Source organism: Acomys minous (genome assembly GCF_964271855.1).
Source record: "Acomys minous genome assembly, chromosome: 3".
Taxonomy (NCBI): Eukaryota; Metazoa; Chordata; class Mammalia; order Rodentia; family Muridae; genus Acomys; species Acomys minous.
In genome coordinates, this window is record NC_140485.1 from 44852104 (window position 1) to 44879766 (window position 27663).

The 27663-nt window shown below is 44.0% G+C and overlaps 1 protein-coding gene across 4 annotated transcripts in view; it reads right to left on the reverse strand.

Moving 5' to 3' along the window:
• Positions 1-27663, reverse strand: part of SLC1A2 (solute carrier family 1 member 2) — a 127398-nt gene that overhangs the window by 23753 nt on the left and 75982 nt on the right. For all 4 annotated transcript variants that reach the window (XM_084776941.1, XM_084776940.1, XM_084776939.1 and 1 more), the window contains exons 4-8: positions 26732-26982; positions 22635-22800; positions 17963-18089; positions 10380-10613; positions 4784-4978 (exon numbers count right to left, since the gene is read on the reverse strand). In XM_084776941.1, coding sequence (XP_084633067.1) covers positions 4784-4978; positions 10380-10613; positions 17963-18089; positions 22635-22800; positions 26732-26982 — 973 coding nt within the window. The remainder of the gene's footprint in view (positions 1-4783; positions 4979-10379; positions 10614-17962; positions 18090-22634; positions 22801-26731; positions 26983-27663) is intronic.

The following is a 27663-nucleotide window of genomic DNA, read 5'->3' on the forward strand; positions in this document are numbered from 1 at the left end:
CCTTTGAGACAGGGTTTCTCATTGGCTTAGAACTCACCATCCAGCTACTGTGTCCCAAGTATCTGCCTATCTCCCACACTCCAGTATTTGGATTAAACACACTAGCCACCATTCCTGGTATTTTATGTGAGTTTTGGGATATAACTCAGGTCCTTGTGTTTGTCAGGCAAGCTATCTCCTCCAACCTAATGCTGTCACTTCTAAATAGAACATTGCTTCTGAAAATAGGGCTCTTCTGCTTGCTTTTGTGTGTGCTGAAAAAAAATGAGGCTTGCTTGCTTTGTAGTTATAACATTATAGTGTTTCTAGAGCTGGTACTCAGGCACCAAACTCAAGGCTCTCAGAAGGTTTTAACCAAGTCAGGCCATCAGTGTGGTCCTGCCTAGAACCCCAAGATCTGTAACTGAGAGCAACTTGAAGGTCCCTGAGGCTTCAGCAGATTGGCATGGTTGTTTCATTTTGTCACCCTTTTCAGGTATATTACATACTGGTGTGAGCTACAGAATATGTCTGTGCCCTTTCTCTGTCACACCAGCATGGAGGTAGTGTTATGTTTAGAGCACTCCATGATTAAACCCATTTGAGATGGCAGATAGAGTGTGTAGTAACTTTTTGAACTTAAACAATGTAGGTTCAAATCCTGGTGATACCATTTGTCAATCACATAACATGACTTCGGGCAACCATATCTCTTGGTCTTTGACTTCCTCATCTGTGCAAAGGATAAATGGGGGTATCTCTTTTCATGAGGTGGTCAGCAGCTTTTAGGAACCGATAAGGACAAAGGCACTTGAGAGAGGTTGGTCCTTTGCAATCCCCAAGCCAAGTAAACTGTCATTCTTCTCAGGAACTCAGGGGCAAGGTGAGACAGCTGTGGCAGTTAAGTTTCCTTAAAGCCCCAGACATCTTGGAATCCTCAGCTCTTCCCCAGTATGGATAGAACAGAAGGGAAGAGGGGTTCCTGGGTTCCAGTCACCCTTCATCTTGGCTGCTTGATTTTCCAGCATGGGTTGTTTTGGTCATGAGTCATTCACAAGCACTGTGGCCATTTTAATCTGACTAGCATTTGGTTCTGTGAGACAAAATCCTATATATATATGATCCTTGTTGGGGGACAAATCCTAACAAGGACAGTGTTATCTGGAGAATCCTCACCCTGCCCTGGTCCCTTGACCTGTTCTGTTTTGTCTGGCACTCCACTCCCCTGGCTGGTTTCTCCAGAGGCAAGTTCCTGGAGGCTGTGCCAAGTTCTGTGTACACAACATCAAAGCAGAACTGCACAGGAACCATGCAAAGTACATAACCATGTTCTCTCATCATGAGACAACCAGGGCATTGGATGGTGTGGTAACTTAGGGTCACACAGATTCAATGTGATCTCCTGGGATTTGAACACTCCTCTGCTTGATTATACTACTAGTTGACCCTTGGTAATCTTGGAAGTTAGATGAACGTTCTTGATCACTGCTCTCCTACATGATGGAGGAGAGAGAATGAGGTATTTATAAATAGTACAGCATAAAGCTAGACTTGGATACTTTGTCCATTGTGGGCAGAGAACTACACACATGCCACGCAGGGGCCTGTAGAGGCAGACCTTCAGATGTCTACAATTAAGGAGGATTTGACTAAACTTGCCCAGAGACCAAGATTTAAACATATATGGCTAATCTTATCCTTTACTCAGTGAAATTTCCCAGCAGTAGCATTGGTAATATAAAATAAATTCCAAGTAGATAGAATTGTGTAATGTCAGTAAAATCACGATCACTTAGCTAGTCACTACTCTAATTTTAATCCCATAGTGTATGCTGTGAAGGGTAAGTGTGGTTGCTGTCAAAGCCAAGAATGGGAGGGCACAAAGCCATCATCGCTTGACTAAAGGATTAATTAAGAAGTCCTTTGCACCCAAAATTTTTGAAGCATGGGAAGTTGGAAGTCTCATGTGATATATCTTAGGACAAGAGGCACGCTTGCTATTCCAATCTGAAGCAAGTTTTCCACTGTGAGTAACGTGTGGTACTCATTAGGCCACTGTTACTTTTTCATTTACCATTACAGGGTTCATGTTGTGTTACTGAATGTCATTGATAGCAACAAGTCCGATAGCTCCCATCTAGTGGTATATGTCATATATGATGCTCTCAACCACCCGAACTCTGTGATTGTTATCGTCATGATATAGATGAGGAGATGGAGGGTGTACTCTGATATATATAGCACAAGGTTTTTATAAAGTCCAGATAAATAAAAACGTAAAAGCAGCCCAATAGTATTATAGCAGAGACAGTGTGACCACATTTAGGTGGCCTGGGTTCAAATCCTACTTCACTACTTATAAACATGATCTCGGGCAAATGATATTTTCTTCCTTCATGCTTTATTTTCACCAGCTGAGTTATATAGAACCCAGTACCTATTTTCTAAAGCCACTTCAAAGGCCACAAATTACGAAGCTCAGTAAACAAATGAATATATTAGAATTCTGTAACCTGAATTTTAGCCATCCTCTAGATGGCTGGATTCTTTCAGCCTTAGTTTCCTTATTGGTCAGATAAAGTGGCTTCAGAAGGCATTATTTATACTTCCAAATCACATGTTAAAACCTGGTGAGGTTTTATTTTCTTTGTTTTCTTACTTAGCTGTTCACCCCAGCTCTCATGTGTATGGAATGTTCATTAAAATCATCTGGGATGGCCATAAGGAAGGAACTGGTAACCTAGCAAAAATAGCTCTGAGCTGGCAGACAGGCTCCCAGATAGATGAATGAGGCAGAGCTCTGACGTGGCAGTTCCTCTGGGCTTATCGACCCATACACAGTGAGAATTTCTGTCTCCAAGCCAGCTCTCAGTATGCCATTCCAATAACCTCAGCATGTAGAGAAATCAGATACAAATGAACTGAATCCTTAACGAGTGGCACCTAAAGTGGCCCTAAGACCACCAGAGGCCTCTAGAGAATGAGCTCGTAAAAAGACACCAGCTTGTCACCAGAATTTCTAGGGGAAAACCATGTTGTCAAGGGTTTGAAGGGAGGAAAAGGCCACTATGTAAATCTGGACACGAAAGATATGGCCTCTTCTTCGTGTGTAATGGAGATAAGACCAACGAAAGTCCTGTTCTAATAGCTTCCTTTGAGCTATAGTCAGGAAGGAAAGAGTGTGGAATGGAAAGGGGCCACCTAAGAGTCAACAGATGACTCCTGCTTATGGCATCCACAACACCGAAAACCAGGTCTTGTGTGTGAGCACCCCTAGACTCATGGCACTGTTCTGTGAAATGGGGACAATGGGCATCCGTCCTTTTCAGACCTCTGGGAATGTCTGAGGTGAGCTATGACAAATGCCACGTCAAGGCACCACAGCACCGGGGTTGTTCACATTCTAGAAGCTGACAGTTATTTCCTTGCCAATCTAATCTTTTCTGTGAGTGAATCAGCAGGGCTGTGGTTTTCACAGTTCTTTGGAGTTTTCTTTTGCCTCCAAGTACATTTATTACACAGAATGTGATCCACCTATCCTTTGCATTAACTGGCCTCATAGGATCTGAGAAAGGAAATGTAATTCACAACATCCCAAAGTTATAACTTTCAAAGTCTTAAAGGGACAGGTAGTGGTAGTAGCTGGCAAGGCCAGGTTCAGGTGGTAAGGAAGAGGGACAACCAGTAAATGGAGAACACCTGCCTTAAAGGACGATACCATTCTAATTATTTTACAGCATATTACAAAGCAAACAGCAATGGCTCTGAGCTTGCTTCAGTCCACCGACGGCCAATTCACAGTCCCAGGTTCTAAACTCGTTCCTCATTTGTAGACGAGGACATCGAAGCATTGGGGTGGGATGTAAGTGAAACCGGGAGGCATTTTCACTGTCTTATTTTTTTCTACTTTAATTAATGACAGAAAGTGTCTTCTTATTTAACAGAAGCTTCTAGTTGTAGTAGATGTGACAATGCTAAGATGATGCCATGTATAGTGTCAGGACAGCACTTAAGCTTTCAATGATTCCACCTACAAATAGGATCTGAGTTTATGAAGAAGCAACTCATTTGAGATGACCTCTCAGGGAAATTTTAAAACAATAGTAAGTATGGATAGTAAATGAAAGCTTTAGTGAAAGTAGGATTGTATGCTACTTATTTACACTAAAATATTCTATGTTGTACAGAGGAATCTTAGTAGCTCATTGTGGCTACCAATGTGCCTTGGAATATCGAAAGGAGCATGATTTAAATATTAATTTTGCATGTTTATGTGTGCATACAGTACATGTATGGACATCAGAGGACAACTTTCTATTATGTAGGGCGTCAGGATTGAAATCTGGTGCAAATGCCTTTATCCACTGAGCTATCTTACCTACACAAGAAAGGAGCATATGTTAATGACAGAATAATTGGAGCCAGAATCAGTAAATGCCACTCCCTACATCCATGCCAGCTCATGAATAGCATTACAGCCTTGGAAAACCCACCATATTTCCAAGCTTGATTTACCTTGTATATTAACTGAGCATAGACGTAACTATGCGGCCACATCTATGGGACTGTTAACAGCCAAACTGTATCTGGGCTCTGATGTGGGTGGGCATGTGCAATGCACACAGATGGGAATGGGCCTCTTTCCTTCTTATCACCATCTTTTCCCTTTGAAGTTTGCCAGTAATTCCTTCACTGCGTGCTCACTAGAGTTGAAACTCAAGCAGCCTCGTCAAGTGACATCAGGATGCAGTGGGAACACGGGAGATGGTTGTTTCTCTGTGTTCTCTGCATGCACTTTGCTCACCTTACAGTCACAATCTGCCCTCCATCCAGGATGACACCATTCATCTGGGCTATGAAGATGGCTGCCACGGCTTCGTAAAGGGCCGTACCGTCCATGTTAATGGTCGCCCCAACCGGGAGGACGAATCTGGTCACACGCTTGTCAATCCCTAGATTGTCTTCCAAGCAACGGAAGGTGACAGGCAGAGTTCCAGCACTAGGGGTGGAGAGAGAGAGAGAGAGAGAGAGAGAGAGAGAGAGAGAGAGAAAACTGCTTTAGAGGCAGGACAAGGCACAAACAGAATGACACTGCAAATTTTTTTGTTCTCTTTTTCTAATAAATGTGACATACCAAAAAAAAAAAAAAAAAACAGCAGTAACTAAAAAAAAAATTTAATTACACTGCTGATAGGCAACAAAATATTTAGTTGGTTCTGGTTTCTCAGAGCTACTCAGAGCCTGCCAAGCCCCTGTCCTTCAGTCCCTGTTTCCATCTTGGGATAAATCTTGAAGCACATCTGATTGTGCACATGAATTGGGCTGCAAAAAAAAGTTATGTCAGCTGTCAACAGCAAAATAGAATGAGGAATTTCTGAAGGACCCATAATTCATGCCAGAAATGCTAGGCCAACAAGAATACTGCATGGACTGCATCTAGCCCCTGGGAATCATTTTGAGTTGGGATTACTAATTTGGAGAATGCAGGACAAACATGTTGTGCAGGCTTTAGCAAGAAACCAAGCTTTGAACAATCCACTGGGGAGCTAGACATACAGTTAGTCTCCCAGATACATGACCTCCAGCCAATCCTGAGTCTCTATGATGACAGGGCAGGAAATCATGTGATGTGGAGCTAAAGGCAGTGTGGAATGACTTCACTCTCACCGGGTTGGTGATCCAACCACATGACCCACCCTTAGGGGATAGAACACTGGGCATGCTCCTACACCTTCTAAAACAGAACACCTAGGAGAACAAGGCTTCCTCTCAGCCAGAGTATTACATTCTTTTAGACAGTGGTGCGAAGGAGATCGGGGTTTAAATAATGTTTAAAATCAAGCAAAAGAGCCAAACAGCATGAGACTTTTTTTTTTTTTTTGAGGGGGGTGGTTTGTCTTGGTTTGATTACTTTTATCCTGTTTAAGTGAACTGGAAAATTTCTAGTTCAGTCAGCATTTGGAGGTATTTTCAAGCCTTGGTTAGTTAGCCCCTCACACTAGTTATAATTGGCATATCAACAAGACTGGTCAAGTTCACAAAGATCTCAGTTTCTCAGAATGGGAGAAAAAGGTCAGGTTAGAAATGTGTTGATTCTGGGGCCTACTTAGAACCAATACATCTGGAATCTATAAGAGACATCCAAGTCCACCTCTTAAACTGACCCAGACAGAGCATCCTTTGTGATTACAGGTCAGGGCTCTGTGATGCTTCCTGCTGGTCTTAGGATAGAAAAAGTCAATTGATTGGGTGTTGTGGTATGTGTGTGTGTGTGTGTGTGTGTGTGTGTGTGTGTGTGTGTGTAATTTACAAAAGCCTTATAGGCCCAAGTAAAAAATGAGGCTTTGTTCTCATTTGCATGCAGGAGATACCATGTTCCTGGCTTGCAGCCTCGGCGGTTTTAATTAGAAGTTGGCCTCCTTTTATTTCTCTCATCCTCTCTCCCCATTTCCTGGGACTTCCTCTTCAAAGGGTTTCCTGGGTACAGCATGGCCTAAAATGGCTACCCAGGCATTGCTGGTGGCTGGGATTCTCAACTGTATGGCTCAAAGCGTAATTCTAGGAATCATTAAAATATATTAGTTTTTCTTGTTGCATCCATTTTTTCCAAAATGTCATCAAAGGATCTTTGGACAGAGAGACTTAAGAAATGGTTATGAAGCATTAAAACAGTCCCTATTCTTCTATTGAGCAGGTTTTATATTTATGTCTTCCAAATCCACAGACTCAACTAATCCAGACTAGGACTTGAGAACTTCAGTGCTCTCCTGTACTGGACAGGCTGTCTCTCTGGCACTGCTTTTGAGTCCCTTCTTGGCAGCCTCATGACGTTACTAATAATAATGTGCAAAACTCCCGCCCTCCCCAGCATGTGCTGAAAGGCAGAGTCATGAGACACACTCTTCTCTAATACCAGTCTCTGTATCCTCCACGAAGAGCCAGTCAACCACCCTCTTTCTATAGTTGTTTATGGTGGCCATGATTGGGGTTGTTTGGAACCTTTGGGATGTAAGGTTTAAGTGGATATATGCCATTTGGGTGGACTTTGAGGCTTTAAGATCTTGGCTCTGTTTCTGATCCCATCTCTGCTTCCTGGTTGGCACTATGAGAAGCCAGCATCACGAGTTCCCACTGTTGTGCACGGACCCGTTCCAGTTTCCGTCTCTTCCTCTCCACATTGGACTGTGTCTCCTTAAACCCTGAGCCAACATAAACCTTCCTTCCTTAGGTTGTTCCTGCCAGGTGTCTTGTTACAAAGGCATGGAAAGTAACTACCCAGAGTCCTCCTTCAGTACGGGGAGGCAGAGCAGTATTTAGTGGGCTGTTCCTGGGCTGTGGATTTTTTTCCCCCTTGTGCACATTATGGCAAAGAAACCATGACTCAGTTCTTGGAATGTGAGTCTTGCCCTGTTGCCTTTTAAGAAAAGGAAACTCCACATCCAGGCAAAAGGCACATTTTAAGTGAAGATTAAAACCATATTTTTCTCCCTATGAAACAGAGAGTAAGGAGGAAGGGATGGGTCTAACCTTTAAGGCTTTATTTAGATAACTCATGCATTGTGTTTGATTTAAACTCCAGGGTTTGGCATTCATATCCCTTAAGAATTTGTCTTGTCTTTTAAAGTTATTGGCTAAGGGCCTGGTTATTTTTTTAAAAAAACAATAATTTTAAAAAATAATTTAAAGACAAATTTATGAGAGTATTAGGAAAATATAAGGCATTATGTTATAATTGTGAATAGAAAAAATATTTGAGCAAAACTGAATTTCTAAATAAAAAAGCAGTCACAGCTTTGAATATATACAAATAAAAAAGTCCCAGTGTAAAAAAATTATTATTTATTCTCAAGACAGATGACTAGGAGGGAGGTTTCTTATCTGTGGCATGTGATGGAAGAACTTATCATAGTTAATATACATAAAGTGAGCTTGAAAACCATCCAGGAAAGGATGAGTACCCACAAAGAAAAACAAGCTGGTTCACACAAGGAAAGGAGGAGGGAAAGGAAATAAGAAGTAAAAAAAAAAAGTTTCCCCTCATCTTCAATCAAATACATGCACATTTGATGAGTAGTCTTCCCACCAATGAGACTGGAATGCATCAAAGCCGCATGGGTGTGGAATACCCAGCTCTGGTGAGTGGGTGGGGAAGGACGCTCAAACACAGTTGGTGGGAATATTAAATTCTGGACTTCCTGAAGTGTTAACCGGTGATGCATTTCAAAACCGCCAGTGTGCGCCCCTTGACTCAGAGAGACCAGGTCTAGAATTGTCTCCTGAGAGCCTGGAGGAGATGTTAGTCAGGGCCCTGATTGACACCTCTGGGCATGGAGTGCAGTATATTATTATTTCATTTCATTTTTAGGCAGTGGACTGCTTTGCCTACACGCATGTATGTTCATGCCTGGTACCAGTAGAAGCCAAAAGAGGGTGTTGTCTCCCCTGGAACTGGAGTTACAGGTGCTTGTGAGCCGCCATTTAGGTGCTGGGAACTAAACCCAAGCCCTTTACAAGAGTAGCAAATGCTCTTTACTTCCAAACCATCTCTCCAGCCTTTTATGTCCTGTGCATTGTAAGTTTGCAAAATAGTAGCAAAGATCTGTATTGATAGAAAATATTTTCATGGTCTCTTGACCCAGGGGAAAAAAATCGAGGTTTCTAGAACAGCAGATATGCATAGTAAGAAATAGGAGATTTAGAAGCATAAAGATTAACTACAAGGTCACTGTCTACTGTCATCGGCTGAAGACAGGAATACTTATCTGGTGAGGTTCATTGTCTTCCTCAACATTTTATTCACTCTCTGAACTTTATCATTAATATGGCACGCCACATTCACGATTAGATAACAAAATAAAAGTAAATAATGTTGGCTTTTATTGGGGTGGGGGAATGGTTTACTTCTCAGAAGAGAAGTGTTCTCATGAATACAGACACTTATCTAAAGAGAACCTAAAGCACCAGGAAGCAAAAGGAAAATTTTGCAGTGTTTCCCTTCATCTGGGGAAAACAGGATACTAATTCTGGCCCCCAGTATTGCATACACTTCAGCCTTTTCTGAAAGCTCACACTCTATTCATACTGAATTCCTGCTTTTGTTTGCAATACGCAAACATAATTTGGCTTCCTGTGTGGCTGTTGGGTCACTTGAGGGGACTCTGACAGCCTGCACAAGGGCCTTGGACCTTCCAGCCATGTTCTGCCACTGAGTGGGGACCCCACTAGTAGGACACGGCTACAGGCTCAGCAACTGGACCTGATGGCTTTCCACTGTCTGGGGACCCCACTAGTAGGACACGGCTACAGGCTCAGCCACTGGACCTGATGGCCTTCCACTGTTGGCTTTGGCCTTTGCTGGCCTCCAGGTTGCCTATTGTTTCATGATCTCAGGCTCAGTTTTGGGACACAAAGATGTATCGGGAGTAATACACTGATTTCATCCTAAAACAGTAAAACTCAGTAGTCTTCAAAATTCTACAATTCTAGATGTATTTTCTGTGTTTTTGTTGAGTTTTGGCTAACTTTAGTCCAAGGTTGTATTTTTAAAAATATTTCTGTTGCCTATATTTGAGGTCCTCGTTGACTTTCTAGGCACTGGGAGTAGCTACTGAAGGAGGAGTTGACTTCCTATCAAGGTCAAGTCATTAAGGCTGGATTTGAGCGGAGAGAGGATAGGGTAGCACTGCTCGTTACATGGTTTATGCTAAAGTCAAAGAATAAGCTGGTCTGTGCTTGTTGGGGAAAAAAATCTCCATCTGTCCTGTGGAAGTGGGTTCTACTGGTGCTGGCGAGACAGCTCAGCAGCTGTGCAGAGGACCTGGCTTCAGTCCTCAAGACCCAGATCAGACAGCACACAACTGCTTATAACTCCCTCTTCTAGCCTTTGCAGATACCAGGCATGTGCGCAGAGCCCATACATACCTGCAGTCACTCACACATACACAATATAAAAGTAGACATATCTTTTTAAAGAATAAGTTGGATCTTCTACTGTTGAAAAACAATTGACTTCAATAGAAGTCCTTAGAAGTCAATAGAAGTTTTTCTTAAAAAAAAAAAAAAAAAGCAAATCATAGGTGATATGTTAGGTGAGCCACATCCTACTACCCCTCTGGATAATATTTAAGGCTACACTCCATTGGTGCTCCGTGCAACACAGTAACATGCGAATCCACAGCATGCAAACATCTAAACACTTAGTGTGAGTTCAAGTTTCCAGTCCAGTTAACAGTGCCCAGGAGACGCAAAGGGTTCAAACAGTTTACGTTCTAGAAAATATTATCATAAAATGTGAAAGGCGTTCTCACTGAATTTGGGGAAGATCTGGTGGGAGAGAACAGGAAATAGCAAACAGAACAAAAGCACCAACATGGAGGAAGATGGAATCTCCTGTGCTCTACCTGGAAGCAGTCCCCAGGGCAGTGATCCAGGCTTGGAAAATACCAGCGAAAAAGGAGAATGGGTTTTTTCTGGTCACTACAAAGTAAATCAAGGGGAGGAAGATGCCCCCGTGGATGATGAGGCCCACGATCACCGTGATCATGTACATCCCCAGTTGCCTAGCAACCACTTCTAAGTCCTTGATGGCAATGATCTTCCCACAGATCAGGCAGGCGATACCCAGCGGGGAGTACCTGAAAAACACAAAAGAAAACAATAGCTTTGAAGAGATCATTAAGTGGTTAGGGACCTCAGTCCCACCAGGGGAACTGCACCTAGAGGAAAACTCTTCCTCTTCATTCATTTATTTTTCTACATGTATCCACATACACACATGCACTCGCAGTGTTTTGCTGAGAAAGAGGACAAGATCCAATACTTTGAATTGACCGGCTTAACTGTTTTATGGATCTAGTGTGACGCATGTTCTGGTGATTAAGTCCAAAGACAAACTTTATTGCTAGGGCAAGTTTTAGGAATAAAGGGGGCATGCCTTGGTGCCTTTTAGCTTATCTTTCTACAAACAGAGTTAAAGGCTGAGAGACACACATTGTGTTTCTGGAATCTTGTTTGACGTCCTTGCTCCTCAATTCCTTCCTAGAATTTAGGAAGTAACTGGGACTTGGAAATGCCCATTGTTTCTGGAAGCTGGAAAATGTATTTAAAAAGATGGAGAGAGCAGGAAAAAGAAAGGAAAGGAATAGGAGAGAGGGGAGCTGCCAAAATCGAAGCATCTGTGCCAAGGAGTACATTTAGAGAGATGCAGTTTTGTGACTTTAAAGCATGAAAGTCCTACTGTAACAGCAAGAACACTGGATTCCATTCACTGTGTTACAAACTCAATAGCAAGGCTTGCACACTCAGAGACTGGCCCTTAGGGCCACACATCAGCATTATTACTCAGTAATTACAGAAACCATCCTCTGGAAATGTTCAGTCACTAACTAACCCAAGCCCAAAGTCAGAAGGAGAACCGTGCCGCTTGTGAGAGCCCAGAAGTGGGGCTTTTCCTTACCAAGCCAAAGCTCTTCCCTTTAGTGCACCATCCCTGTTCCTCGTAGGTAAGCAATCACCATTCGGCAGCTTATCCCATACTGACATTTGTACGCTGTGATTATCTTATACAGAGACTTGCAAACTGTCCTGTTTCCACTCATAGAAAAACTCTCTCATCTTAATTTTATTTATTATTTGCTTTGTCTGGGAACTTTATTATAATTTAATAATAATAATAATAATAATAATAATAATAATAATAATATAGTTACTATTGTTATCTAGTGGAGGTGTTGCTGGGCAATAATTTGTTCACACTGTGATGACGTCTGACTGAAGCAAGATATTTGTAGGAAGACTGGCACTTCATTAGCAATTTTAAACATATTTTTGAGAATAACTAAGGTGAAAATAAGATTCCCCAGACAGGTGTCCCAATAGGGAGTCAGGAAAGAAAGAACTACCTAAGCATACTTTCTTCCTTCCTTCCTTCCTTCCTTCATTCATTCCTTGCTTCTTTCGTTCCTTCCCCTCCCTCCCTCCCTCCCTACCCCCTCCTCCCTTTTGGCAATCAAGCCTGGCCCCAGTTCTTTCCTACGTTAAACAAGGATTACTAAGGAAAGCAGATGAGAGTACTTAAATGAAGAAAAGAAGGACTTTGTCTAGCCTTTCCCTGGCTACAGGACCTCATTTGGTGACATATTCTCACTTTTCAGATGTGGGCATCAAGGCTTAGAGAGGCTGATCCCACCATCACCAGGAAGCCGTGAGGTGCAAACCTTCGCATATGCGTCTGCGTGCACTGATGAATTTCCCTCCCACCCTTTCACAACTTGATTCCTTTCTCTTGTTTGAGGTAGACTTTTATTTGCACATACCTGGGTCCCAAATCCTCTCCTGCCCCACGCCTTTTTATCCAAGCCTGAGCTAATGAGACTTTCTACACCTCTCACCAGGCTACCCAGCAGCAGATGGTTTTATGAGCAAACCTCATTCAGAAAGAGCCGATTTGTAGCGGACAGTAACAGCCGAACATTAATGTGGCTCTGCTCTCCCGCGTGGAGCTTCCAGCCCCATCCTCGCTTGCCTTTCCCCTGGGGTGCAAGCTGGCCATGCTTGAGAGCTACTTTTCTAGCCATTAGTAAGAATGTGAAACAAGCCTTCGGTCACGGCATTAAAGCTTCTTGTTTCTTGCCATTTGATAGTCTTCTGGTGTGTCCATAGTCGCAGTGTCTCATAAATCTGCTAGAGTCCCAGGGGCCAGCACTTTGGCGTTGAGACTGTAAATAACTGAACAAAATACACCTCCCTATAAAGCCCAGAAGGATATATCTTCATAAACCAAGAGATCAATTCTTTTCCAAACACCAATCACCCTTTAAGGCCGTCCAGAGATATGAGCTATTTAGGATGCTATTCAACTTTCTTTCATCCCGCCCCCCCCCCCCCGTGGGAGATCAGCTACAAAGCCTCCCCACCCCCGCAGAGGGAGTACATTTGAGCAGGGTGCACTAGAGGGAGGCTCACCCAGAAGGCAGGGTTTTGGTAGTGTGGGTGAGCACTACTAGCTCCCACCTTTGATAGTATTAGCTAAAGGCCATGAGGTGAAGTATGAGAGCTGGGCAGTACAGAATGCAGGAGCCCTTGCTATGCCAAACACCTTGACCACCCCTAATAGGACGAGTATTAATGGGGAATAAAAGAGCCTTGCCCTTTGACTTGAGGCTTTCATTTCCCTACACCCAACTTGAGTTATATTCCTCGGCTTCTACACCAATGAATAAGTTCGTTGGAGATGGGATTCCATGGAGAAGAATGGGGGAAATGCCCAAAAGGCCAAGGTTACCACTCAAAACTCTTGAGATAAAACAAGCAAGGCTATGATTAAGGACAGGCAGAGGCTTAAGGCTCCACCCAAGCGTTCTGAAGCCATGTAACACCCAGTAACTCTTGGGTCCATTTCCTATTCAGAAAGGCACAGTCGTGGGGACAGAAGTAGAGAACATCTCCCTGTAACCCACAGCCCCGTGGGTTTACACAGTCACTATTCACATATAGTCCATGTGTCATCTGTTCTAGCCTCCACCCACTGTAAACCTTGGTCCTCGTTTGTCAAAGATGACCTTTGCAGGGCTGCTCTCCACTTCCCAATCACAACCTCACTCACAGAAATCAAGCTACCCAGAACCCAGTCACAGTCTGTGTACCAGTAACCAGCTGTTTCACAATGCCCTGAGCTGCCTGCTCTCACGGTAATGTGCCCTGGGCTCCCACCAAAGGCTGGCACTAGGATTTCTATATTTTAAACATGTCCCCAGGTAATTCTGATCTGTCAGAAAATTAATGTTTCATCAACAAAATTCTCATTTGAAAACAATGAAATGAAGATATCCCCTAGTTAACCTTTGGAAACCATGTACCTTGGCTCTCATTTATATAAGACCAGTGAGGTCCTCACTTACTAACTTGGGGGTCTTCAGGCCTGGTGCAGATGGCTAGACAGATTATGTCCAGTGTTACTGAGCCAAGGCACCTTCTCAGTGTGGCCTACAACACATGGGCTAAAGGGACAAACAGTTCACACAGCCTCTGTTGTCCCTCAGGGGCTTCCTGTCACAAATCAATGAGATCTAACCCACCAGTGGCCCCCAGAGCCCTGCCTGCCTCCCCACCTTCACTCCTTCAACCGTTTTTCACCATTTTTACTGCAGTGGCTCCAGTTGGCTGTGACTCTCAATAGTCTTTCACTTCCTGCTTCCTTTCCATGCAATCTCCTTTCCGCTTTTTGCCTCGCTGTCAGGTCTTCGCCATGCCTCAGTCCCACACAGCTCATCCTGGCCACTCAGGTCGACTTCCTTCATTCAGTCTCTACCCCACAGCCCTGCTTTTGTTGTTCATATTACTAACTGAATTCATATTCGTTTCCTTTTTTTCTATCTTTCCTTCCATTCTTTCAGTAGAATGTGGGGCCAAGGTAGACAGAAGCCCTCCGTGGTGGTAATTTTCTATCACAGCAGTGTCCGTTTAGAAGGGATTAGTTATTTATCAAGTGAAAGAACAAATGGGTTGGGGAAAAATTCTTTACCAAACTGAAGTTAGATCCCTCCATCTTTAGGCTGTTCATTTCCTTCCTTTAAAAAGCTGACTTAAAGAAGAGCCCCCACTGAGTCAGTTTAGCGAGAATCCCGTCCTCAGTATGCGGCTCTCCATCTCTGCATAGGTTCCTCCTCATGGTCTACTGTCCTCTAGTGGCATCTGGCCTCCCTGCTGTGCCTTCAACAAGAACCTGCTAGATCCTTAGCAGAATCCCTCTGACTCTTGATGTGCCCTACTCCATTGCTCATAGTTCCCACCATCCCAGGATGTTTGGATATGAGCCTAGCCCCTCACCATCGCTGTAAGCACACACTGCTATGGTCCCTATACCCTTTGAGGCAGCCATGAAGAAAGCCTTCCTTGTTTTAGCAAGCACCACTGGATGTTCTTTCCCTCCGCGGTACGTATGGTGGAGGGGCAGTAGTCGAGTGGTAGAAACCAAGGAAGGGCAGAGACTTCTTTTTCTAGTAGAAGAAGGCCATGGGGAGTTTTGCTTTCTATTTAAGTTTTTCAGAGTTTTAAAAAAAAGTTTTAAAGAATTTTCAAAATATATATATATATAAGGATATGAAACTTACAACACACATATGGGGTTTTCAGACTTCTTAAAGAATTAACACACAGAGAGATACGGGGGATATACATGGAGTGGGGTGTTGGTGAAAATGGCCGCCACAGAATAACCACAAGCTCTGCACATAGAACAGCTTCAGTCACTTGAGGTCAACGACCTAATTCTCACAGTAACTTCTTGACATGGATTTTATACCTATTTCGTTTTACTAATCAGAATATTAGGATGCAAATGTGTCTAGCTTGCTTAAGGTCACATAGCTTATCACCAGAAGTTCTTAGATAGAGACTTCTGGACAACAATGCTCGGCAGCCCCTTTTTGCTTGGTGTTGCTGTCTGGAAAATGGGCTATTGAAAGCATCTGTTTTGACAGGTATCACTGGATTGAATAAGCATGAATGTGGGAAGCTACCTGTATAATACTAAGCATATTGAAAAAAATAATACGTCATTGTTATGATTTAATGATAATAATTTCTTTAATAAATGAATGAGTTTAATAATATAATAACTGAAGTTGAACATGTGGCAAGATAAAAATCGTTCCCATTTACATGTTAATGATCATAATTTTTAATCCCAGTGCTCAGAGGGAAGATCAAGTTAAGGTCATCCTTGGTTATACAGCAGGGTTGAGCTAGCTATATGAAAACCTATCTCAAAACAAATTTTCTTTCTTTTTTTTTTTTTCCAAAACAATTTTTCTTAAATGAAGCTAATAATAAAGTTTGTCTTGTCTTCACAATGCTAGATTTTTCTATTTTTACTATTCTTTTTATTTTATTATTTTAATTTTAATTTATTTATCTTATGTATATGAGTATCCTATCTGCATGTTTACCTGCATGCCAGAAGAGGCATCAGATCCCAGTATAGATGGTTGTGAGCCACCATGTGGTTGCTGGGAATTGAACTCAGGACCTCTGGAAGAGCAGACAATGCTCTTAACTGCTGAACCATGTCTCTAACCCCTATTTTTACTATTCTTACTATCCCATGAAGAATATGATGATTTCAGCCTTGAGGGGTCAGCAAACAGTGCTTAGCTATTTTAGGCAAGACCTTTCCACAGGCTTCTAGTTATCAAATGGGGATACTGATAAGGCACCTAACGGATGATAGAAATGGACCTCTCATCATAAAAGCCCCACCTGCCTTCCTGAATGAGGTAATGGAAACCTCTAAGGACTCCTTCTGGAGGCCTGACGCATAGCCCTCTTTACCCACTCCCCGCCCCCCACTCCCTCGCTGGTGGGTGGTGGAGGACACAAGGTGAAGGTTTCACCCTAATGTACAGTCTCCACTCCAAAGCCACATCAGCTCTCCTAGAAAATGTGATTCCCTCCAAGGACCCTAGGCACAGATATAAGGAGGGGCAGGAACCATGACATTCATGCCACCTACATCAATGTCAGCAATAGGCACTACATCTTTACCACAGGGACATGTGGACCACTGGGCACGCCAGGCAGCATGGACACAGTACTGCTCAAGCAAGAGGCTGGTGCTATTTTTATGTGTCACTGTCTACCAGGCCCGCGGAAGACTAAGACAGGCCCAAAGGATATGACATTCCCATGCTAGCTTAAGCCTTCACAAAATAAACACTGAAACACTGACATCGCCCAAGGAACTGAAAATCCAGCACTATAGCAGAGCAGAACACAGTATTTCACCGGCTTCCCTTTATCCCCTTTTTACTTTAACAGTTCAATGAGGTGATGAGGCGAACATGTCAGGACTAATATTTTGGTTCTTGTACTTAGCTGAAACCTCAAAGCCCTCAGTCAGCCTCTCATCCCTAAAGTTTTAATGAGGATCAACCGCAAACACATCACCACATTTGGTTCTGTGGGGATGATGTGAGTTTCGTTTAATTTTTGTGTTATGGAATGTTGCAATCCTGTTGATTTTCTTTTTCTTCATTTTGCTTTATTTTTCTTAGCCATTTCGATGAACTGAATATATGCCCCTGCCCTTGTGTGAATGTTTAAATCCTTATACTGAGTGTGCTTATACTGAGTGGGGCTTTTAGGGGTGATCAGGTAGTACCCTTACGAATGAGACTGGTTCTCATTCAAACTCATAAAGTTTGAATAGATTTCTGCGCGCCCCCCTCCCAATTCCTGTGTGTTGAGTCATAACCTCAGTACAGCGGTTTGGGAGATAGGCCACTTGGGAGGTGAGCCCTCTTCAATGTGATTAGTGCTTTAATAGAAGAGCCTTGGTGAAGCCTGTTTGTTCCTTCCACCAAGGGAGGGCACACAGAAAGAATCATCTACAGGGATCAGCCACTCAACAGATACCAAATCTGCTAATGATTTCCCAGCCTCCCAACCTGTGATTAAAAAAATAACAATAATTCATTTGTTTGTAATTGGACCTAGCCTGAGGTGTGTTGTTGCAGCAATGGAAGCAGACTTTTAAAAAAATGCTCTAGAGAAAAGACCCCAGATGCCTGGTCCCTTCTCTTTCCCCTGCGTTGTTTCTCTCACAACTCCAACGAATGTGCTAGAAGTTGATCACACAGACATCTTGACTTCAGACTTCCAGTCTCCTGAGCTTGGAGAAATATCCAGGGTATGCATGTCACTTAGCGTATGGCACTGGATTACAGCAGCTTGGCCTGGGATGGGTGTGTAAAACAACAAGAGCCACTCTCAAGCCAAAGGACACAGAGTTAGATGACACACTAGATTTTGCCTGGTGACTAGGAAGGGGAAGCAAGAGAGAAAAGAGAAGAATTTCCACGCCCCTCTATATCTTTGTGGTCCACGTCCACTCTTCTTAGACTGGGAGGCCTCCACTGTCCTCCAAGGACCCCAGGCCTTTATCCGGCACCATTCTGATGGATGATGTCAGAGTAAGCACACTTACCACATGATCATGATCACCAACTTCATTACAATCTCATTCAGAATGTTGAAGAACTCCACCATCAGCTTGGCCTGCTCACCCATCTTGCCCATGGCGATGCCGAAGGCGATGAAGAACCCTATCAGGCCTGTGGGCAATAACATTATTCAGAAGGACAAGTGACAAAGTACGCACTTCTTTCCCTCACACTTCAGCATGACTGAAGTACAGGGCCAATTCTGCCTGCCAGTCACCCTTGGACAAATTAGGAATCAGAAGAAAAAAACTCAATACATTTCACACTGAAATCCCCACCAACACACACCCTACAATTACTGCTTTTCTTGGCATTTTTCACTTGAGCAGGCTAAACTCTAAGCAGTTCAGGTGTGAGTTCCTTGAAGAAAATGAATTCATTTTCATTCCAAAGTGAAAGGTGCTGTCTTCTCTTCTGCCTCACTTAGCAAATCGTGTGTGAACAGCTCCCATTATCACACAGATTAACAGAAAGGAGCCTGGGTGTCGGGACTTGGGGATTGTCATGCAAACTTTGGAACCACTATTGGAACAGCAGAGACCAATCAGTCCATAAGCCCTTGCTGGGGAAATGTCCAGACCATTTCAGTGTTGTTCTAAGGGGTACATTTCACCACGGGAACTCCCTCCAGCTACACAGCAAATGTGGAAGGAAGAAGAATGATGAAACAGGAAACAGTAAGAAATTCAAACGAGCTAGAATGCCCCAATTAACCACCCGTTAAAAGCTCAGGTTGGTAACCTGCTGTCCTTCCTCTGAGTGCCCTATGAACATATACAGGGGGAGGTAATCCCCCTCAGGAACAGTCATAGGGGAGGGGAATAAGGGGAAAATGGGAGGGAGGGAAGAATGGGAGGAGACAAGGGATGGGATAACCATTGAGATGTAACAAGAATAAATTAATAAAGGAGAAAAAAAAGCTCAGCCTTGGGTCTCCTTTATTAATCTTCTCCAGGGTGACAATAAAGCCAGAATGGAGACTTCATTGTTAGATTTTGCCACAACCTACCCTCTCATCCAACTTCTGTCTTTTCTTGACACCCTAGTTCAACAACACATCAGCCTCCAGGGTCAATCCTAACCGAAGGAGGAAGGATTTGAGGAGCTCACTTCCTACCTACCCTCTTGGTGGCAGCCTCATCCTGAAGCTCATCCTGAAACATCCAACACTGGTCCCTCGGTCATTTCCTCATCACCTGTGTCTGCCACTCTGGTACTTTAGATCCTCAAAGACTAAGCCTGGTTTCTCTTTCCGGAAGATGCTCTGACCACCACAACCACCCCTGCCCTTAATACCTCACCTTAACCCACTCAGGGACCAGGGCACACTGTGGGGCTAACGGTAGTCTCAATACTACTTGGGGATTGTCGAGACTTTAAATTGCAATCACTGTGAGTTCCTGGACCCTTTATCCGTCCCTAGTCTTGGTGACTTAACTCTGACTACATACGTGGAGGGTAAGTCTTGGTTACTCTTCCAGCTACAGAGCCTTGCTCGACTATTCCCTGAACCTGAAGTACTGGCCACCTTCTAATCCCTCTCTCTCCATCCTTCTCCCTACCCTACCCTGCCTCAGTTTAGCAGGCCTCATTTCCACCCTCTCCTTAGTCTCTCCAGTTATGCTGAATGTTGGCTTTTATCAGGGAAACTACAGCACTATAATTTGATTCTCTTAGAAATAACTTCCTTCTCTCTGAACCTTTGACTTTATTTACCCTTTCGTTCCCATCCCCCCCCGACCCACCCAAGCTAGCCTTCTTCTCTCCATCAAACATTCATTAACCGTGTAACCACATTTGGTGAGGATCCCACTTCTCTTTAGTGAAAATCATACAGCCCTTGTACTCAGATTGCTAATATTCAGAATTAAATATCGCCCCTCTTTAGCTCTTGACCAGAGGGCTTGGTAAGTGACATTACAATTGAGTTATTGTGCCCCTCGCCCCAAAGATAGGGCTTCCTGAAGACTAGGTACAGGGCAGAATGAACTAGTTTTACAGTAATGTGGGAAATCAGGTCACAGCTCTTCCTCCACCCTTCTCTCACACCATGGAGGTCAGTTTGCTGGGTATGATGCCACAGAGTCCACCTGTGAGGAGTCAGGCTGGGAAAGTGGAGTATTACTTAGTTAATGCTATTTTAAAATGCACAAGGTCATAAGGTACCTAAGACTTAGAACGAAGACCCTGCTTAGAGAGAGCAGACACTGAAGTATCCGTGAATTCAAAACTTGTTTTCTAAAGGAGTAGTTGAACTTGATTTAAGCACTTGGAATTAAGGCAGGGATCAATAATTGGTTTGGGGGTTCTTTTGTTTGGCTGGCTTTTCAGACCACTCTTGATCTATAGCTCAAGCTGCTGGTCTTTGACTAACGATCCTCCCTTCTCAGCTGTCTGAATGCTGGCATCCCAGGTGTGCTGTACCTCACACTGTAGCTCTCCAGGTTTCTTAGGAGAAATATGTGTCCTTGAAGAAGTGGAAAGCCTAACCAGGGCTGTATCTTCCTGTATTGCAATGCTCAGTCCTTGGGACTTTCCAAAAATCCAGAAATACAGAAAAACAAAACAAAAGCGAAGCCACTAACTCTGCCCTTCCAAGGCCATGGAAATTACCTTATTTCAGCTGTGATTGGCAAATGGGAAGTTTCTCAACAATGTAACCTTCCTTGGCTTCACAGTGCCTTGCTGTGTACTAGGATGGAATGCCAGATTCTGCTTGCCATTTCTCTGGGTAAACATTGCCTAATTGAAATTGCTCACTGGAACAGGGGTGTTTCATTTGAACAAAGCCCTCTTAGACTTGGTCGTTGGGGTTGAGCGAGTTGCCAGTATTTTGAAACGAATCGGCACAGCCAAAGGTCATGTGACGTTCTAGAATCCGACAAGACTCTGGAAAAGACTAGGATCCTCTGAATGAGTCAAAGTGTCGGCCTGTTACATCTTTAGCCTCCTGTAGATGAGGGTCTCTTTGTCCAGGAGGGTGGGATCTAAAGTTGTGACCCACCAGAAGGGGCCCTGGAGAGTTGGGAAGACCCTGCAAGGGTTGGAGATAGCTCTGCCGTGGAGAAAAAAGGCTGCTGGGTTATCTGCAAGGTCTCAGAGGGACTCTCACACTTCCTCCTCCCCCTCCAACTACCTCTGGCCTCTCACTGATTATCAACTGTGTTTACTTGTTGCCTAGTAACCCACTCAGCTCATCTCCTCCCTCACTCTACTTACCCAACCTGCTTTCTCCCAGGCCAAACAATAAAAGATCCTGCGTCAGCCCTGGCATCACAGGGCTGCCCAGCTCCTGGGCTCCCTCTCACTACAGCACTGATGCCTGTGGAGTAGGACTACCAGGCACAAAACAACCAAACAGGGCTCCCAATCGCGTTCTGACCTTCAGATACAGATGAACTATTTTTTTTTTTTACAATAGCCCATGCACTTGAGACATACTTACACTAAATTATTGTTATTTGTTATTGATCCAAAATTCAATTTTATGTAATAACAGTCCAATTTTATGTAATAACAGTCCAAGGACACAAGGGCATTTGATCTCTGAGGTGACAAAGGGACAGGCTCATTGAGCTCACCCATCTCTAAAGAGTTCTCACCTGAGTCCTTAAAAACTTTGCACGATCTTCTTTACAAATTCATATTTCTCCATTTCATTTCCATTTTACAGGCAAATGAGCCATTTCCTTGACACACTTAAATTGGTGAGTGATGGAAATGGGGTTGAATGGGCCCACCCTAAGGCCCTAAGGTGGCTACGTGGGTCGTAAGTCTGGGTGAATTTGGAGCCAATCTCATGAGGGAAACCTCATCCCAGTACATCACGAGATGTTTTCTGGTTGAGTTCCTCCGCTCTCTCTCTCTCCTTTTAATAATGATCAGAGCTTGTCTGAACAGAACACACAGAATGTGCTAGTGTGCTTTATTTGCATAGCCTCATTTCATTTTCACAACGCTCTTAAGACAAACCCCATGCTTATCCTACTTTTACTTTACTGCCAAGACCCAAAGAAGTGGAAGGGCTTTCCTGGAGGGCAGATAACCAGTGAGTGGCCCCTAGACCCACATCTGTGCAGCTGAAGGGAACCTCTGGATGGAATGGGGAGAAGGCACCAAGCTTGAGGAGAGAGGTCACATGACATTCTGCAGAACCCCTCTGTTCCTTAATCTAATACTGCCCAACACTGGTAACTCTGCATTTGTTATAGACTGGAAAGTATGAAGGGTCAACTATCATCATGCTCCTGCACAGAGACAGCTAAAAACAAATGCTTAATAAATAAAAGGTAAGGCTATCCCATTTCATTTAACGGTTACTTAGATAAGGTGACCTGACAACACTAAACAGAGTCAAGGACTGTGCCTGACAAATGTCAGCTCCTTCCTCTTTCTCCATCCCTGATTTCCTCCTGCTGTCATGTCCCTTTGGGGGTCTCCCTTGGGCCCATCCTCCTGTCCCTCTTCCTTCAGGGCTCTGCGCTCAGTCTCAGTGACCCTCATATTATTCCCCAAAGAGAGCCTTCTGTGCCACCTACAGGACAGTCGCTGGGTTTGTGGAGAAGAACTCTTGGGAGGCTGAGAACCAAGGGAAGAGAGCAGCTACGAAAGGCTGGCCACCCAGAGGCGATGGGCAGCAACAACCAGTTTGCCTACCTAAGACATTCATCCCATCCTTGAACTCCAGGCCCTTCTTGATAATGATCTTGGTTTCTTCAGGGGCCTCACTCATGGTCTCGTTCAACATGGAGATGACCGCCTTGGTTGTATTGGCCTCCTCAGGCTGAGGTGCCACCAGAACTTTCTTTGTCACTGTCTGAATCTAATGCAGCAGGGAGGAAAAAGAGTACAGGTGAGGCTTAGCCTGAAAGGTCAACAATAACCCAGCCAACCATATACTTTAAACTTCCCAGGATGTTAACTATAACTACAAAATGCCAAAACAAGGCTAATAAAACTGGGAAATATTTTACGTTTATGCTTAGCAGAGTGTTAACTCATTGTGTACGAGTTGGCGTATAACTGTCTAATTGACAAGATCATTGCAAATTTATGAAATTCATTTGTACTCTTAAGTACCATAGGCAGTATAGTTGCTAAAGCTGGGAAAAATGTGTTCGTTTTGTCCTCCCCATGATAACTCCTCTGTGTTTGGGGATGACATCCTGTGTCCAATTTAGTTACTCTTCCAAATTGTGAGACCCAGGTAGACTGAGCCATCAGAAGCCTGTACTAGGCCTGGGGTCCTTCCTAATCCAGGCTCTGCTGGGAATCTCCATCTGGACGTCAGGGGTGATCGCTGCCGATGGCCATCCTTCCAGGATTATGTGATTCATATGTGAGGTGGGAAACAGCCACTTCTTTCAGGCAGTGAAGCCAACTAACCCTTGCCTAACAACAAGCATCTCTCAGGCTATTCCTCGACACCCGTGGGAGTGGGTCTAATTTTAAAGGTGTCGGGCATCCCGCATGCAAAAATTCACATCTTAGCTTCAAATTTTACCACTTTTGAGGACATTAAAAATAGAAATCATTCAAAATCCTAGACTGTCTGTGCTGGCACATCGAAGATGACAGATGGCTGAACCTTGAATAGATGCAGAAGAGGATGCATGGGAAAGCCAACTGACTTTTCAGACGTCATAGTTATCGGCAGAGCTGACACTTGAACTCAGATGGCCTGACCACCATTGAATTCTTCCCACCACGGGGCACCACAGCTAAGTTATGCTGACTTGATCCGTCTGTGCCTGGGTTTGACAACTAACAATGCTGAACTGAGAGAACGAGAGCAGGAGAGAAGGCCGGGCAAGCTTCTGTGGGAGGAGGCAGGCACTTTCCATGTTAGCCTGGCCATACACACGTGTGCAGGGTTAGAGGAGACCCAAGGCTGGCTACACAAGTAGAGGATGACCCAAACTCTGGGCAGTAGAAGCATGAAGAGAAAACACAGAGGTGACCAGAAAGGAAGCTTCTGGATGTAGCTGCCAAGCTCTGGGCAACAAAGGTGGTGACTCATCCCCCAGAGTGGTAAAGAAGCCAAATCTTGGTCTAATCTAAAGTGATTATCATGGATCTAGGTAAATGGTGACAGCCAGGATCCAGTACAAGGCTAGGAGATAAGAGCTTCACGCCCGCCATGCCCCACAATTAACCCAAGACCTGGTTTCTAGCTAGTCAATGAAACCAGAGTCAACATGAATCAATCATGTTTGACTCCAAAATCTAGACGCCAAACAGCACAGGAAGAGGTTTCAGTTGAAGCTGAGGAGATGGGGACACTGGCACGCTGCTGGCCAGGTCTCAGCTCACAGAGCCTGCTGGGGTTGAAGCAATTCATCTGCGTACAGGCTGTAGTACTGTCCAACTTTCCAGCATCCCTTACCTGAAAAATCGCACATGCCTCCTCACTCATTTACATGGCTCTCTACCTACCAGCCTCCCACCTTCAGCTACCTGTCTATACCCATAGCTGTCACACACCAGTCATTTTTTCAATAGAAAACCAGTCATTTCCCTGACTCAAGCTTTCTTAGAATAAGAATCCCAATATCACCTGGGCCCTCTAGTAATTGCTTGGACTCAGTTCTGTCTTCCTACATGTTGAAGGACATGTGTGGAAGCTTTTCTCCTCTCAGCCAGCTCTAGAAACAAGCCAGAGGCTGCCTTGCTTTGAAATGTACAAGGTGGCTGGAGCAAGGCTGTCTCTAACAGGAACCATTCTCCCTGTTTACGTCTCTCTCTAACTCTGGTCAGGAATCCCCCTTCACTCAAGACAGGCAATTTTACAAGCCTCTTTGCCAGGCTACAGGGACCCAGAGAGGACTCTAGTGACCTCCTCCTCTGTCTCTCGCAATGTGTTTCTGCGTTAAGAATGATCTCCTCTAGTCAACGCCCTCAGAGTCAGGGTGAGGGTCTACACCCATCCTCACTGTGAGGTAAAGAGCCATACACTACTATTCCTCATACTGATCCAACTCAGAGGGACCTTGACGCTGGCCTTAGTAGGAAAAACAAAGCCAAGTTGCCATAGGAAAAGGTAGGATCATGGCAGCAGCGGAACAAATCCTGATGTAGCCTTCTATCCCCAAGCATCCATTGGGCAAAGACCATCACCAGCCAGAGAAGTCCCAAGTGTGAATATGGCCAGCACTACAAAAGGTCCATCCAACAAGAACAGAGTAATAGTTCTGAGCTCTTGGGGCTTTCTGCTCTTGCTTTCCAGGCAGAAATAAAGCAGATCTGACTAGGCAGAGGAAGGAGATCTAGATCTGTCCTTCCTGGGGAGCTTTCATGCCTCTCCACCTGTTTCTTCTCAGCTACTTTCCCAGGATCTATCGCTCCAAAACACCACTTGCATCTACCACTCCAAAGCAAGCAACATCATCCTCCGAGGTGAGGCTAGCGAGCACATGAACATGGGACCTTGGTGAGATTCCTTTCTCCAGCTTCCAGTCATTCTATGTCCTACTTTTCCTGTCTGGAGTGGTGTTCTTTTAATGTAAGTCCTCATTGACTTAATTATACATATTTATGCTGTATGATGGGGCATTTCCAGACATGAATACATACATATGAGATATTTTCACACACACAAGACAATGATCAAATCAATGATAAGTAGATCTCTCATTTTAAATATTCATCATTTCTTTATAAAATGACATTCAAAAATCAGAAAGGCCCATCCCAGCTTGGCATGATGTGGGCTCAGTGGGAGATGGCACTGCATTTTGAGGGCTAGAAATCCAGATTTTTCTTCTAAGCTGCCTATCTCATAACTTCGCTCTTCAGTGGTTCCCTGAGAATGGCTCGTGGGCTCCAGTTTAGCTTTTTAATGATGTAATAGGGATTGTCGTGTGTGCCAACCTAAGCTGGTTCTGCGGACAGAAAATATGGCAGTGAGTGTGATCTTGGCTGATGACTCGGTGTTTCTTACTTAGCAGAATTATCTGTCTTTAAAAGTTAGAAGCTTGTGTGTGTGTGTGTGTGTGTGTGTGTGTGTGTGTGTGTGTGTGAGAGAGAGAGAGAGAGAGAGAGAGAGAGAGAGAGAGAGAGAGAGAGAGAGAGAACATGTACCCATGTGTGGTTATACTTGCATGTGTGTGCAAGTGCATGTGGAGGCCAACAGTTGATATCAGCATCTACCTTAGTCTTTCTCCCCATTATGCTTTGAGACAGGGTCTCTCAGAGAACTCAGAACTAGTAGATTCAGCTACACTGTCTGGACAGCAAACCCAAGGATCCTCCTGTCTCTATCTCCCCAGTGCTAGGCTCATAGATGCACGATGTTTTCACAATTAAAAAAAATTATATTCAGTCCCTTGCTTCATCTTGAGGGTGGATTACGGATTCTCATTTTGTAGAATAGACTAAGTCAGTATCTCTTTCTTTAAGGACTACATAGAGCTTTGAAATAGTGTTAAGGACCACTAGGCAACTAAGAGGGTTCTGAACAAGACTGGTAAAAGTGTACTCATGTACAATTCAGAGACAGGAACAAAAAGGAAAAAAGGAAAAACCCAACCTCAGAGTGACAAGACAATATTAAGGGTGCAGGCAACAGTGATCCTGGAAATCAAGCAATCTAACTCCAACTCTAGGGCCCCTCCCCAAAGTACCTCCCGCAACACTTGAGCCTAACAGAGATCAGTAGATGTTTAGAAAAATGTTATTCAGAGTTGAAACTGTCTCTAAATTATCATGGATTCGGTGGAAGATGGCACAGAGATGACTCCGTGGCTCTGTGTTACCTGTTGGAAACAGGCTTGCACCAGGTTCTCCGGGAAGAGATTTCTGATGAGATCCAGGAAAGCATCCAGGCTAGACACCTCATCGTTCTTCTTCCCAGGCCCCAGCTGCTTCTTGAGTTTCGGGTTGCCAGGGTGGATGGCCAACACCAGGATGACCCCCAGCACAGCGGCAATGATGGTCGTGGACATGTAATACACCATGGCTCTCGTGCCTAAGCGGCCGCTGGCCTTAGCATCCAGGCCTGACAAACCTGTGTTTAAAAGAAATCCAGAAAAATCAGCCTGCTCTTTTCTACTCATGTCCCCATCTCCATGTATCTACAACCCCATGGCTTCCTATCATTTAGATATATTAGTGCTCAGCTAACACTCCTACTAAATTTGTGGCCAATTCTACACTTTACAATTCTATTTTTTAAGTATATATATATATATATATATATATATATATATATATATATATATATATATATATATATATTCTTGAGAACTTGGAGAGTTGGGTGGCTCAGAGTTTACAAATGGCTGATCTCAAGCTATCAGTCACCACTTCACATGTGAAAATAACATTGAAGAGCTTTCCTTTTTTAGTTCCAGGATAATGTCGGCTCCGTTTTCATGACCGTAAGTTATCTTCTCTGAAGCGATGGTCTAGCTGAGGCTAGTGTTTCACTTGTATGTTAACATTACTATTTATTTGGCCTCATATAGGAGAATCAACAGCTGGGCCATCAAGGACATGCTCAAACGTCTTTAGAATACAGTACTGAGACTGAAGTGGAGAGTCAGCATGGCCCTCCCCTCTCTCTGTGTCGAAGCACAGTGGCTTTCATTTCTAACCTCATGTAGCTAACACAGAGCACATGCAAGCAGCAGCTGGCAACAGTGGGGACAGCATCTGTCCTGAGGGGAATAGAGAAAACTCCAAGTCA